Source organism: Gopherus flavomarginatus, chromosome 17 (genome assembly GCF_025201925.1).
Source record: "Gopherus flavomarginatus isolate rGopFla2 chromosome 17, rGopFla2.mat.asm, whole genome shotgun sequence".
NCBI lineage: Eukaryota > Metazoa > Chordata > Testudines > Testudinidae > Gopherus > Gopherus flavomarginatus.
The window spans coordinates 1730376-1745000 of record NC_066633.1 but is presented as its reverse complement, the minus strand read 5'-3'; the positions used below and the strand labels follow the sequence as shown (position 1 = coordinate 1745000).

The 14625-nt window shown below is 46.9% G+C and overlaps 1 protein-coding gene across 4 annotated transcripts in view; it reads left to right on the top strand.

The window, feature by feature from the left end:
• PBX3 (PBX homeobox 3) overlaps window positions 1–14625 on the top strand; it is a 156279-nt gene that overhangs the window by 117995 nt on the left and 23659 nt on the right. For all 4 annotated transcript variants that reach the window (XM_050926736.1, XM_050926733.1, XM_050926732.1 and 1 more), the window contains exon 3: window positions 6386–6627. In XM_050926736.1, the coding sequence (XP_050782693.1) occupies window positions 6386–6627 (242 nt within the window). The remainder of the gene's footprint in view (window positions 1–6385; window positions 6628–14625) is intronic.

Sequence of the window (14625 nt, the reverse complement as noted above, 5' to 3'; positions counted from 1 at the left end):
CTCTTGCAGGTTATAACACAAGGGTCAGCTGACTGCGTAGCTGAGTTTTTCCTAGGGCTAATGGCGGGCTGTTGCTTTGGGACGGAGAGGTGTCGCTACGAATGCTGTAGGTTAGACTGTGTGCAGGGCAGTTGTAGCCATGTCAGTCCCAGGCTATTAGAGAGACAAGGTGCAGGAGGCAGTATCTTTTATTGGACCAACTTCTCTTGGTGAGACAGACAAGCTTTGGCGCTTACACAGAGCTCTTCTTCGGGTCTGAGGAAGGTGCTCTGAGCATCAAAGCTAAATGCAAAATGGAACAGGTCTTTCCCAGACCTGAAGAAGAGCTCTGTGTGGCTTGAAAGCTTGCCTCTCTCATCAGCAGACATCGGTCCAATAGACGATATCCCCTCCCCCAGCTTGTGCGTCGATAAGGTAAGGATCAGCTGGCGATAGTGTCAGAGGAGAGAGTTCTGTGAGCTGAGCTCAAGCACAGGGTACAGTGGTGTTCGCATGCTGGTGGCTCAGGGCTCCGTTTGCTCCATGGACTCTGCACGTTTATTACCAGCTGGATGCTTTGGAGTGATTTCATGCTCTACCCCAAGGAAACTTGGTGCTTGCGTTGGATGCTATTTCTCCTTTGTTGAGGGGACGTGTTTGGAGGTAGTGAGTAGGATTAAGAATCTGAAGTCCCTTTAAAGTTTAAACCACATCTTTTCCATGCTCGGCCCCCAGCTGACTGTGGGAGAAATTCAGAAATTCTACTGTGGTGCTTCTCCGGAGTTGTTGTTCAGTGCCTCATGCTCCCCGTCTGTAGGCCAGGATCTCTAGTCAGACTCCATCTCCCATGACGCACTGCGGCAGCATAACCAAATCGAACATTTTCTTTTCTGCTTGTTCATTTTTTTGATGAAAATTTTTTTTTTTTTTGTGGAAACCAGACGCTTTTGATGGACAATTGGGGTTTCAACTAAACCATTTTTTTTCATGAAAAAACAGCTTTGATGGTAAATTTTCAATCAGCTCTAATATTAAGGAAAAAGGGAAGGTTAACACTGCACTGCACATCCATGCAAGACAGTCATGTCACAGAGATGTTAGCTCTAGAGCGATGCCAGTTACATCAACCTCCGTTTCTGTCCTGCTCCAGTGGGGCTTCAGCACATGCTAGGCTCAGGAGAACTATGTTCTGTGTCAGGCTCTGCTGCATGGTTGTTCTCTCCCCTTTCTCTGTGTAAAATGAGTGTAACCACAACTTCCCTTTGTAAAGCACTGAAGATTGGGATGAAAAGCATTTCATCAAAGTGTTTATGGGCCTATGGAAGTCAGTGAGAGTCTTTCCATTGACTTCATTGTGCGTTGGCTCTGGCTGTCTTAGGGCTGCAGAGGACAGAAGGAGAGCTGAGTTGCAGTGTGGGGGTAACTGGTTGTTACATTTGGATTGTGTGTTATGAAATATCCATCTAAGCACCAGGAACTTCAGAAGAGACCTTTCTTCCCAAATGGAACGAGGGAATGAATAAATAAAAGAAGATGGAGGAATCATGAGGTGGAGGCCAGTCCCAAGGGTCAAGCCTTCATTGTGTTGGCAATATTATTCAGTTAGTCAGGATAGTACTGTACAGTTCAGACACTGCAGGTTTCTAATCTGCTTATTTATAATTCAAAAGCTTGCCCATATATTAATGAACCCTTAATGAGCTGTTGAAAATGCCTGAATTAGAGTCAGATTATTAAACTCAAACGGCCCCTGTAATCATACCATTTGAGTGGGCTTTAGGTACTTTTCATATCTGCAGCTTTCTATTGTGAAGAAGATGGGTTTATTCGAAGAAAGCTTTGTAATAATTTTGACCTGCAATTTATTTATTGGCCTCTGAATGCAGCAGTCTATGCAGATGCTCTCGTCTATTATCTGTGGGGGCAGGTGCACAGCATGTAGAAAGACAGCTAATTAGGATTTGCTGAAAGATATGCTAAAACTGTGGTCTTATAACAAAGCCAAGTTCATTGTTAAACAACGTTTTAGTGTCTGTTTATGTGATTTGTCTAAAAATGGTGGAGATACTGAAATGAATGTTGTGGTTATAAGCAGATTAAAATCAGTAGCAAACATGCTTTTTGTTAACCTTATAATGCTCTAATGTCACCAAGGATACTAGATTTTTAAACTTTATACGGACCCATATGTGCATAAGAAGATATTACTGAGCACATTACGTAACAGGACTGTTAGACTCGGGAGGTAATTGTCCCACTCTGCTTGGACCTGGTGCGGCCTCCGCTGGAGTGTGCACTTCTGGGCACCACATGTTAGGAAAGATGTGGACAAACTGGAGAGTCCAGAGGAGAGCAACAGAAATGATAGAGGGTATAGACAATCTGACCTATGAGGGAAAGTTAAAAACAAAGCCGACTCTGGGGAGGTGCTGATAACAGTCTTCAAACATGTTAAGAGCTGTTTTCGAGAGGATGGTATTCTTCATGTCCGCTGAGGGTCGGACAAGGAGAAAGGGAAAGCTAGGTTCCATATTAGGTAAAACTCTCTAACTCTAGGGGGAGTTCAGCTCTGGAACAGGCTTCCAAGGGAGGTTGTGGAATCCCTGCCACTGGAGATTTTTAAGACCAGGCTGGACAAACGCCTGTTGGGGATGGTCTAGGTTTACTTGGGGACTTGAGTTCTTGAGATCCCTTCCAACCCGACAGTTCTGTGATTTTATATAAAGGGAATCCGCAAAGTGCTTTAAAAATGCACCATTCTAGCTGCCATATTAAGGGGAACGTATTTGTCTTTTGGTCAGTGCACAGCTAGGTTATTACTGTCTGGCTGAGACCTCCCACTTCCTGTGCCATTAGTACATCTGTAGTTGTTCTGGAAGTGATGTATTGTTGTGTTCTTTCTAGTCTGCTCTGTACCTTAATTCCACCATGCACTGAAAGGTCAGTGAGCTAAACAGTAATAAACTCATAGTTTGATATACTGAGGAATAAAAAAGGGAAACAATAGCCCCAGAGTCTGAGCTTATATGTCAGAAAATACATATATTATCACTGTATTCAAATGGAGAGTAATTTATAAAGGCGGGTGCTAGGTGGGAACAAACGTATGCCCTGTGGATAAAGAAAAGTGTTTTCTCCTTACTAAAGAGTCCAGGAAGTGTTCTGGAGCTTTCTTATCAGATTCACTTACATATATGATAGGGGAACCGAGTGAATGGTTTGTAACTCCAGTATTCCTAAACAGTGTGGTTACACAGAATACAAAGAGTTCCCTGCCTTTTCCCCTTAAAGGAAAACAATCTACTGTTTATTCTGTGCTGATTTGATGCATATAATTCATAAAGTAACTAGGGAGGATTAGCACATTTATCCTCACACACCAGGTTAACTCTTGTAGGAGTTAGTTAATTAACTCATGGCTTTGCCATTCACATGAACAATGGAGCTCACTCAGAAGCAAAATAAATGCTAGATCCTGGTATGTTACCTCCCTTTCTTTCCCATTTCTTTGTGTGTTGTGAGACATCCACTCTCTGGGCTGTATGTATCTCTGCTTTGGAATTACGCATATTACTTCCCACTAGGAAGAAAACAATTCGCCACTCCTGGTGTTACCTACGTTATAACAGTAGATTAGGACTCTGAGCTGCAGACTCTGGCAGCTTGGTCATTTTCAGTGTCTGCTGCTATATTCCTTCCTCTTGTATGTGGAAGGGGGGCTCTTTCTTCCATTGACTCCTTTAACCCTCCTTCCAGCTGGTCTCCTTTTGTATTTATTTAAAACCAGGGAGCATTGTCTCCTCTTAGGCATGTTGTTACCAGGAAGCTCAGTAATTGTGTTAGTTTCAGTCTAGAAACACAGTCATTTTGTGCAGAAATTTTTACTCTTTGGCCAGTACTCCAAAGTACAAGGACCAGAAAGCCAGAGGAGTGGGGCCAATTTACCTGAGCGCATAATTTGGTCCCGAGCGTTTAACTGTCAGGGGAGATGAGTGAAACCACTATTGAAATCTCTGATGGTGAATAAAGACCATTGTAGGCCATAAGACTCAACAGCCGCTGGGGGAAAAGTACAGGAAAAGAAACTGACAAGAGACAAAGAACAAAGAAATAGCGATAGGAATGGGTATTTAGAAGGAAACAATTGAAAATGTAAATGGGAGAGGGTTAGAAAACCAGAACGCTGTTCAAAAACATTAAAGCCAGGCTGGAGGGAGAGAGGAAAAAGACAACAAAAAGGACAGTCACCTCAGTAGGGAAAAAATTCTTTGTACGAATCAGAAAGAATATCCAAGGATGTTCTTCTTTCCTCTAGTCTCTTTGACTTGTTGCACTTTCTTTTGCTGACACACACACACACACACACAGCAAAGCCTGCCAAATCTTAATTCTAAGAAACTTTCATGAGCTAAGCAAGTGTATTGGCTTGAGCGAGGCTGAGCTGGTAACTTTGATGTCTGTGAGCGGGTCGATGCCGGAATAAAGAGGCAAAGCGGTCTGGACTGCTGTTTCAGTGTTCTTTGAGCCACATGGTTCTTGGTGCTAACTTTTGGGCTCAGTCAATGAGCGGATGATGATAATACATTATATTTTCAACCCTTGTTCAACTTCCGAACAGGCGACAGAAATAATTTAAAACGACAACAAGACATTTTTATTATCCCAATTAAATTATATGGAATTATATTTTTAAATGAAGGTGACAGGTTTAAAATGTGTGTCTTAGAGTGAAATTAAAGCTGTGCCTTCTTGTGCCTGGAAGGTTGGCCAATGAGGGGTCGTGTCATGCAATGTGTGGAGTTCAGGACATCAAGGAATCAAATCTGTTTCTAAAAGAGTGTGGGCTGCATTGAGGCTAGCGTAGATAATAGCATTGCTGGTACTCAACGGAACACTTGGCAGCTTCTGGATGTTATTGTCATGTACGCTGCACTCTACACAGAGTGTGCACCACTGTGTGTAACTAAGAACAGGCGCAGACACAGAAGGCAGAATCAGAATGCAAACATGCGAGGTGCCAACTTCCTGCCCACTGGGATCCTGTCTAACTAGTGTGTGAATACCTGGTTTTAAACAGATTTAAAGAGGTTAATTGGGCTGGGAGATCGCTGGTTGTGTTACGTCTTTAATAGAAGTGCTGATTCGAGTAGCAATGGCTCTAGTGATATTTATACTAGTGTAATTATTTTTAAACTTTGTTTTCAGCATTGTTGATAACATCTTGGCAGAGTGCCTGCATGCCCTGATTAAACCTACAAATTGTCAGCCTTGATCTGTAGCACTCAGATGAGATTGCTGACTGGGCATCACTTTGGATGGTCTCATTTTAAAACACAAATTAGGTTTAAAGTCTTGCTCCCACCAACATACTGTAATAGTGCCAGCAATTTCAAACCCATGTTTAGCATCCCAGCATCCTGACTGCAGTTAAATGCCTGGGTGGTAGCAGAAGGCATCATTCTTCCCTGTTTATATTTAGTTCTTAAATCTGCACTGAGCTCCGGAGTGGTATAGTGTTCTGCATGGCAGGCTGTGTGCAGGAGGGCATGCTGGGGTCCCACCATCCTCAGCTTTTTATGAAGAAGCACTTCTGTTATCTTGCCCTCACTTCTATCCCCGCCACTGCCCTTGTAATGCCCAAAGCTTCCACAAGGGGGTTGGGTGCATTGTAGGAGCTCGCTGACCTTTGGAGGGTGTCTCCCTCTGAGGTATGTTGGGTTGATACCAGTGGGAGTTATAGCACCGATTTAGTCTTGTGGGAAAGTCCCCTGGAGTTCAGTCGAGAACGCTACCCCTTCTGCAGACACTCCGAGTTAACCCTTCGGATTCTGTAGCAGGGATAGATTTCTGCCGAGCAAGTCTCCCCAAGAACACCACAAACCGCAGACAAATAAATAACACAAACTTACTCCAACCATATGTTTTTCTATCCCTGTGATATTGCTAAATAATTAGTGCTTAGATTTAGGTATGTTATTGAAAAATAAAGGAAAACATCATGTGTGAGTATATTCCTGTCATATTTACAGTAAAGAATTAAAAAAAACAATTGGGTATTTGAAAAGTTATGTGACAAGTCTCTCATCCTCTGTTAAATTCAGTGGGTTTTCAGAGTAATTTCTATAGACCCCTATTGGTTTTATTTCTGCTAAATTCTATACAACTTTTCCTTAAGGCTAGGGGAGGCTTGGACCTCTTAGGCCATCATGGTAATGGGGACAGAGCTGTTATCCAGCCTCACGCCTGGGGGTCAATGTCTCTCCCAGCAGAGAATGGATTTGTAAAATGTTACAATGACTGGTCCAGCCCGCCCCCGGCAGTGGGGCTGGCTGCAGACAGAAGCTTGCCAGGGCATGGGAAATACTCACTGTGGTTTCTCTGTCTGTCTCTCTCTTTTTTACCCAAGGTTTGAGCATCCGAGGAGCCCAGGAGGAAGACCCTCCCGATCCCCAGCTAATGAGACTGGACAATATGCTTCTGGCAGAAGGGGTTTCAGGTCCTGAGAAAGGTGGGGGATCGGCAGCAGCAGCCGCAGCCGCAGCAGCCTCTGGAGGGTCCTCAGATAACTCTATCGAACACTCAGATTACAGAGCCAAATTGACCCAGATCAGACAAATCTATCACACAGAGTTGGAGAAATATGAACAGGTCAGACATTGCTCTCACAGCCCTATGTGTGCCTGCTGCCACTTGTCTCTGCACCTCTGTTTCTATATAGGGCTTAAAAATTACATCTCTCTCTCTGGTTAAAGAGCTGGGCAGTCGAAAGAAAGGGCTGATGTTGTGGGTGGAGCTAAGTGCCAATGACCAGGCTGGCTGGCATGCCTGGTTCTTATCTGTTTTCCCCGCTGTTATGGCTGGGTGCACACGAAAACAGCCCGAACCAGTAGTCCCCCCCAACCCTAGAAACTGCTCAGTTAGGGGACTCTGAGGTTGTGTCTACACAGGGATAACAAACCCACAGCAGGCCTAGGCCAGCTGACTCGGGCTCGGGTGGAGCAAGCTGGGACCCTGCGAGGGAGGGTCCCAGATCTCTGCCTCCAGCCTGAGCCCAAATGTCTGCACAGTGATGTTAGCTCTGAAGCGTGAGCCCTGTGAGCCTGAGTCAGCTGACCTGGGCCAGCTGCAGCTGTGCCACAGGGCTTTTATCCCCGTTCAGACGTACCCTTAGGAGAAGGGGTGGGGGCGTTAAATAGTGCAACTCTGTAAGCCTGTAATGAACCCTAGTAAAATCAGTGCTTCTGTGAGCCAAAATGCCCATGATGTCTGGGAGCCATAGCACTTGGGGAGGTTATCAGGTCTCTCACGCTCAGGTCAGGCCTGGGCTAGTACTTGCCTGGGAGATGGTTGAGAAACAGGAAATGGTGTTGGTGAATTAATAGGTATCAATCTTCCTCGGAGTTGGCAGTGAATCCAAGACACTAGCATGGTGCTAGGTGGCCCCTGCTGCTGGAGGTGGTGTCTTGTCCTGACCGCTTGTGGTTCTGAAGAGCCCATGGGATTGTTTGCAAGATTTAGAGCATTAGCTTGAGTGTCCTGGGCAAATATATTCTGCCTCCCTAAATTCTGCCTGAAGTTTCAATTGGGTATGGTAATCTGTATCTTTCTCTCTATAAACTATAGCCATGTAGATGATATAAAGCACTTCAGTATTATTCAGGATGAAATACACTATATAAATTTAAGATGATAATTTATTATTCATAATAATAAGAAATATGCAAATTAAGTTGATGGTGAAACCTTTTAAGGTTGACATTTGCTCTCAGTATTTTGACATGCTATAAATAATCCTCTGCAGATCCTCAGGGCTTCGGGTTCTTCTCCGGGAGCTGGTGACATGCTGCTCTTGTGGGTTTCATGGACACTGGGGGAACCTTTAAAAAACTGCATTCTGCTCTAGTGCTGAGCAGTGTGGCTTCCCTGCCCCCATGCATCCAGCATGGCAGGGACTGTGCAGTGATAACAGGCTGCAGAGCCATCAGGGAGAGTGATTGTCCTTTGTGTTTCTTTAGTGGACAACTTTGCATCTAAGGAGCTGGAAAAGGGGGGGGAGGAGGGGGAGGGAAGAAGAAAAGGGTGTGAGACCCCTGCTGTTGCCAGCCTCAGCCATAATGGCTTAATTTCTCCCTCCAGAGAGGTCCTCGTAAAGCTTATAAACCCTGAACCTACTCTGCTCAACGAACCTAATCAGCTAGTGGTTTCCTGAGCTGAAGTTCCGGGCTCACCCCAGCACATTACTGTGAAGGGTCCCTTTGAACAAAATGAAACCACAACCGAGACCATAAGGCAGTGGTAAAAATCCCACTTGAAAGCACGACAGGAAAGGAAATCACAGGGCTGCTCAGGCTCCATTATTTTGCTAGAAGCCGGGAATGGGCGACAGGGGATGGATCACTGGATGATTCCCTGTTCTGTCCATTCACCCTGGGGCCGCTGGCACTGGCTGCTGTCGGAGGACAGGTCCCTGGGCTGGATGGACCCTTGCTCTGGCTCGATTTGGCTGCTCTTCTGTTCTTAGCTGCTCTGCTGGGACTTGGCAAGTTCCCCCAGTCTGCTCTGCTGGGGCTTAGCCATGGGAGGGGACTTGCTTGGTCTCCCAGCCAGGTCCTTGGCTGTAGGATACTCAGACTTTGCATTTTAATCCCACAGAGGCTCTTAGGCTAGTTTATTTTCCTGTTTTATGAAGGTCATTAACACAAAAGAAAACACGGAAGAGGTTAATAGAGTCTCCCTGCAAGGTATTGACAGTAAGGGCCACCTTCTGGCAGAGTCCGTGGCTGACTTGCACGCCAACCCCCTGAAGTGCCATGATCTGCCATGTTGGACACTGGTGGGATCTTCAGATAGGAGCAGCAGGCAACAGGCAGACAGCACAGCTGGTCCTGCTGCTTTATGTGCGCACTGCCCGCTGCCCAGAGCAACCTGACCAGATGAGCCGGTGGGACAGACCTTGCTCCTTGCAGGTTCCTGCTTCAGAGCTGCATACACGCCTATTCAACATTCTGGATTTCTTTGTCTCTAACAGATTCCTGCCTCCCCGACGCCAATCAGCACGTCTGCAGGGGCAGCAATAACGCAGAGTCCTTCTTTCTGAGCCTTCTAATAGTCCCTGAACCTGCCCATCGGCCCCTCTCCCTTCCCTGGGTCTCTCCACGAGGTCTCATCTCTTACAAGCAAACAGTTGCTGAAAGGCCCAGTAGTTCTGGAAGCCTCTTGGCTTTACACTGATTGCAGCTGAGTTGAGATCATTCAAATCTCACAAGCTCTGGAATCTAAGATGCAGCCAGGCTCCCTCTGAGAGGCTCCCGGAGGTCTCGGATCAGCAGCACACATCTGGGTGTCAGGGAGCAGACAGGAAGCTGGCTGGTGAGGAGGGAGTTGTGTCATGTGGACAGCTGAGGAGGCGTCTGGGGACACGGATTGGATGCTTTCCCCAGCCGATGCAGTCCAGGCCACGTTCCGCTGGAAATGGGGACAGAACCTTCCTTGCTGTGGTTCAAGGCCAGGGCTATTCACACACTGGCCATGAGTCCTGTCTGCGGCCAGCAATCCTTCACTGTGTCATTCCAGTGCCGCAGGACTCAGTGAGTGACTGACAGTGACTGTGCTCAAAGGTCCTTTTTCTCCATAAAGAAACAACCTGTGCAAGTCCCCAGACCCTTCCCCACACTGAGCTGGGCAGTGATGCTCTGACGAATACATCCCTTTATTCTGCGGAGGTAGCGATGCTCATCAAATGAACAAACAGCTGCCCCAGCAGTGAATTAAAGCCCCTTAGAAAATCCCAGGGGGAGAGGCTGGAGCTGGATTTTGGGCTGAAATGAATCCCGTGGTTGTGCTAATCTCTAGTTCCTGGCAAATAGTCTTTGGCTGTAATAAGTGTAACGATTGGGGTAGGGGAAAGCGACTAGCTCCATTTACAAAGGTTTCAGCCGAAGTGCCCCAGCCATCTGCCCAAAGCCCAGGAACCAGAGCAGGCTGCACAGGTACTGCTAGGAGAGAGAGACAGAGCGGATCTGAAACATGTATCTTTTCCCCATTGAGCCTGATGCCAGCAACGTCTGCTCTCCAGAAATACGATAATTTCCCAAGCCTGGCAGCAACCCATTTGCCTTGAGAATGGGACCGGTCTCCACAGCCGAGAGGCACCCAGGACTGCTTCCCTGTCCTCACTGGCTGTCAAGGTTCTGAAAGGCTGTTACTGTCCTACAGGTAAAGAGGAAGCAGACCCACTCCAGCACACAACTCCCACGGCATGATTCAGGCACGAGGATTGAGCAGGCCTGCTCCACGTGAGAGGAGGCTGCTCCAAAAGGGGTTCAGTCCATGTCACCATTTCACGCTGCCTGCGAACCTTCCGGGTAGGGTGAGCAGATAGCGTGTGTGAAAAATCAGGACGGGGGCTGAGGGTAATAGGAGCCTATATAAGGAAAAGCCCTGGATATTGGGACTGTCCCTATAAAATTGGGACATCTGGTTATCCTACTTCCGGGGGCTCTTTGCACCCAGGAGCAGAGACCAAAGTGCCGGTTGTGCAGACATTTCCCAGACAGAGTTTGATTCTGACATTGCCAGTTAGGGGAATGCACTTTAAAAAAAAAAAAAAAAAGGGAAAGTGTGTCACGCCAGGAGCAGCCCCCCCCCCAGCCTTGTGGCAGAAGAAATGGTTGAACGCAGGCAGTTCTCTCCATAATTTACAGCCACTATAATAGAGATGACATATTGAAAGCTATCTTCTATAATTACACTGAAATACATTTTTGCTGTAGGCAAAAGTATTGTAAGGGTCCCAAGCCTCCCTGAGCAGCTGGGAACCTGCTTTCCGAGTTCACAGATGTCTTCTGAATTCACCCCAAATCAAGGTGAAGTCCGGACTCCAGACAAGTGCCACTGAGCATGCTGAGAACTCGCCCGAGTGCAGCGTGGCCTAGTGCAGAATATCGTTTGGGGAATGGCTGTCCAGCCGCTGAACTAGGCCAGTCTCCGTCTTGTCCTTGTGCACATCTGAGAAGTCTTGATTAAGCATTAGAGCATGCTGAGGCATTCTCTGCTTCTCTAGGGTTTCTGAGCAGGTTGACGAGGCCAGCCCTTACAACCTGACCTTATTAGTAAAGTGCAGGGCAACACGAGGCCTGAAAAATAGTAGCAAGAAATGGCTCAAGTAGCTTGGATATTGTACCTAAACGTGAGAGAACAAGGCCGTGTGGCACATTTGTCTGATCTTACTTCCACCCCTGGGATTCAGGAGTAACTCCCCAGAGGGTAAATGGTGCACACTAGCGATAGGGAAACTGGAATCAGGCCCTTTCTGCAGCGAGCCTTTCCCCAGCATGGGACGGTTCTCATCTCCTGAAAGCAGGAAGTTCACTGGAACTTTTCAACAGAATGTTTGTGTGTGTTCAGTCTTCTTGGTTTAAACACACCGGTCTCACAGCCGCCCCTTAGCAGCCTCAATCTGAGATGTCCAGATCTGGTGAAGAGAGTGAATTATCTGATCCTTCTGGAGGGCAATTTAACACCATTTTGGGGCAGAAATATTTTTATGAGGAAAAAATGCTAGAAAATATTTTCACTGCAACCGTTTCCATTCATACAGGGCTTTGGAAAAAACACCCCAAATCCTGTGAATAATGATGAAATTAGGTGGCAAGCGTGGTGCCTGTGACATTTTCTCAGTGCCCAGTATTTTTCAGGGAAACCAGAGCCCCCCGGTGTCTCAGGAAAAGAGACGTTACATTTCGGTACCAACGTTCCTTACGGACATGTGTTATTTACCCGATGAACGAAAGCTTCTTCGATAACAGTCAAATGGGTAAAAATGTTTTTTCTGAAACATCTGAACTATGGCTCCTGCTAGGGAGCCAATGGTGAAATGCAACTGTAGAACCGACCCTCCCAGACTCTTGCCAGGGACTGGATGCTCATTTCTCTGAGGAGCGCCAGTGAAGGCTGAGTCTGCTCATTGCTGGACATGCTACATGTGGCAGTAAGGGCTCAGATCCAGAGGGCAGGGATGTCAATGGAGAGATTCCCTGGGATCCACCTCTAAGTGTGTTCCAATCCTGCAGTGGGTTTTATGGTGGGACTGTTAGGATTGTGACTCAGTGGCTCTGCATGATCAGTTCTGCCCAGACTGATGCTGGCAGGAATGAACACTACACCTGGGTCAGACATGTGCAAGTGCCCAAGATTACAAAATATGAGCCCGTGTCGCTTGGCACAGAACTAAATTTCCGGTCCAGTTTCCAAGAATCCTTAATTTTTATTAGCAAAACCAATAGACCCAAGCAGGGCCAAGCAGTGTCTGTGCTCCCAGATAGTGACCATGTGCCATGTCAGCACATAGCGGAGACTCATGCCAGAGCTGGAGGAACAGAACCCAGAACAGTGAGAACCGGGAGCTGTGGTTTGTTTCAGGTTGGCAATATCAAAGCTGCCAAAGCAACGTTTCTCCGATTTGATCGTGCCACCTGCTTGTGGGCGGAGCCCTGGCTTGCCAGGCTTGGCCACCAGTGACACTATGTGTATGTGGTTAAACAGGGATTCCAGGATTAGCTCCTCCACTGGAATCAGACCAGACATGCCTGGCAGCCCTACAGGCAGGCAGGGAATCCACTGCTACTGTCTCCCTGCCCTGCCCCAATAGGGAGAGGAGGCTCGCAGCCTGGTCCACCTTCTCTCCAGCTCTGGTGAGTGGAAATATTTCATTCCCCTGGGATGTCTCCGGCCCAGTTCACAAGCGGAACAACTGCCAGTGACCCAGAGAGAGGAGAGGAGCAGTTCCCAGTCTCCTCCCTTGCAGCAGGAGGATCCACTGCCATTCCCAGCCGAGGTACAGGTCTGGCCCCCGTTGGGCAGAGGAAGGGAGCTATGGACCCAGCTGTTTCGTTGTTTTGGGTCATAAAAATAAACCCAAGGGAAGGAAAAATGTGCAAATGAAAAACACAGCTCAGATTTGCTCAAATATAAAACCGAGGAAGCCTCACTAGAGCCTGGGAATGGAACTGCAGCTCCCTGCTAGTTGCCTCCCCTCCCTCGCTCCAGCAGTGCCCGTGGAGCCGGAACGGGGACTGAGCGGGAGTGTGACCTGGACTCAGTGGCGGTGCTGCCGAGCCATCATCAGGGCGACTCAGCCAGGCCCAGGAGCTGTCACTGCGCCCCTGCAAGGCAAGGAGCTGAGCCTGTCACACTGCTGCCTCCAAAGCCATGCAGCGAGGACGTAAATTAGCCTGTAATTTACTTTCAGTAGTGTAAAGAAAAAAATCACTTTGCCTGAAGTGTATGCATCTTTCTTAAGGGTGTACCCAGATTTTAATTATCTAAATGTAAATACTTAACGAATTTTACTTAGAGTAATGAGCTAAAGTGCACACTACATAAATGAGATGTTCTAATTAATCATGTATGAACTACTGGTTTAAAGAAAAGCTCCGTGAATTCTGCAAATGTTGGGCTATTGCCAAATTGCTAATCAGCATTTGCATTCATAGATGGTTTCACTTAATAAGTTGTGAGACATTCAGCAAATGTTATAGGAAATGATGAGTTTTTAGATGCATAAACTTTTTCACTCTCCCTCGTGTGGGCTCCTGAAATTCAGATTAGTCATTGAAAACCTGGATGCAAAACAAACCGTAACCCCAGCTTTCGAATCAAAGTGACGCTGACACCACAGTGAGATCTACATGGTTAGGCTGATCATGACTTCTGCAGTTTCCTCTGCCTGATTTAGTGACTGCTGAGTGTCATGGTCATAGCCCAGGAGGTTGGGTACACAAGAATGAAATCCTTTGGTCACATTTGGCAGTGATTCTAGCTCAACTTTGCTTTCTAAAATCTGCCTTGCTTGGATAATCAAAATGCACCCCTGCAAAGGCACCCGAAGCCTCTGAGACATCCTCCTTGGTGCGAAGGCCTTTCACAGGGCCAGACATCCCTTTGTTTTTTGCATGCCTAAAAAATGCAGCTCTCAGCTGGCGTACTGCTTGGTCCCTGGTTTTCTGCGGCCAGGTTAGGACAATGACAGGTTTGTACATGGAATATGCTGGAGTTCCATTCTGGGTCCCTAGGAAGAGATTAGTTCTGTAGTTGTAACTTAGTTCCCTCAAGCAGAAAACAGTGCTGGGTTTTGTTTTTGAACGAGAAGACAGACAGATAAATCAGTGTGGTTTGTGACAGCACCCAGCCTCTGCTTACGGAGCAGCCAGAATGCCAGCACACCAACGGCTTGTTCATAGCAACATCCAGCTCAGGAAAAGTCTCTGGATGAGGCAGCCTGAGAAGTTTAGATTGCACTATCCTCCTCCCTACATAATCTGTGGAGGCAGAAAGGAATGTGAATCCAAAGCTTCCAGCACCTTCTCTCATCACTGTTCAGGCCATACTGTGGAGGCCAAGGCCCAGAGAGCCCTGCAGGTGTATGGCATATGGCCTCTGTGAAATTATGTCTTTTAAAGGGTTTGCTCTAGGTAAAATCAAAGCTATTTAAATATCATCATCTGCCACAGCTGGTTAAACAATTACTTGCTGTGTGAGAGTGGTGAAGTGCATTCCTAGAAGGGAAGTCATGGTATCAGGCGGGCTTCAAAGATAGGGGGGCCTCACCCACATTTAGGTTATTACCTCTGCTCTGCAACAGTGGAG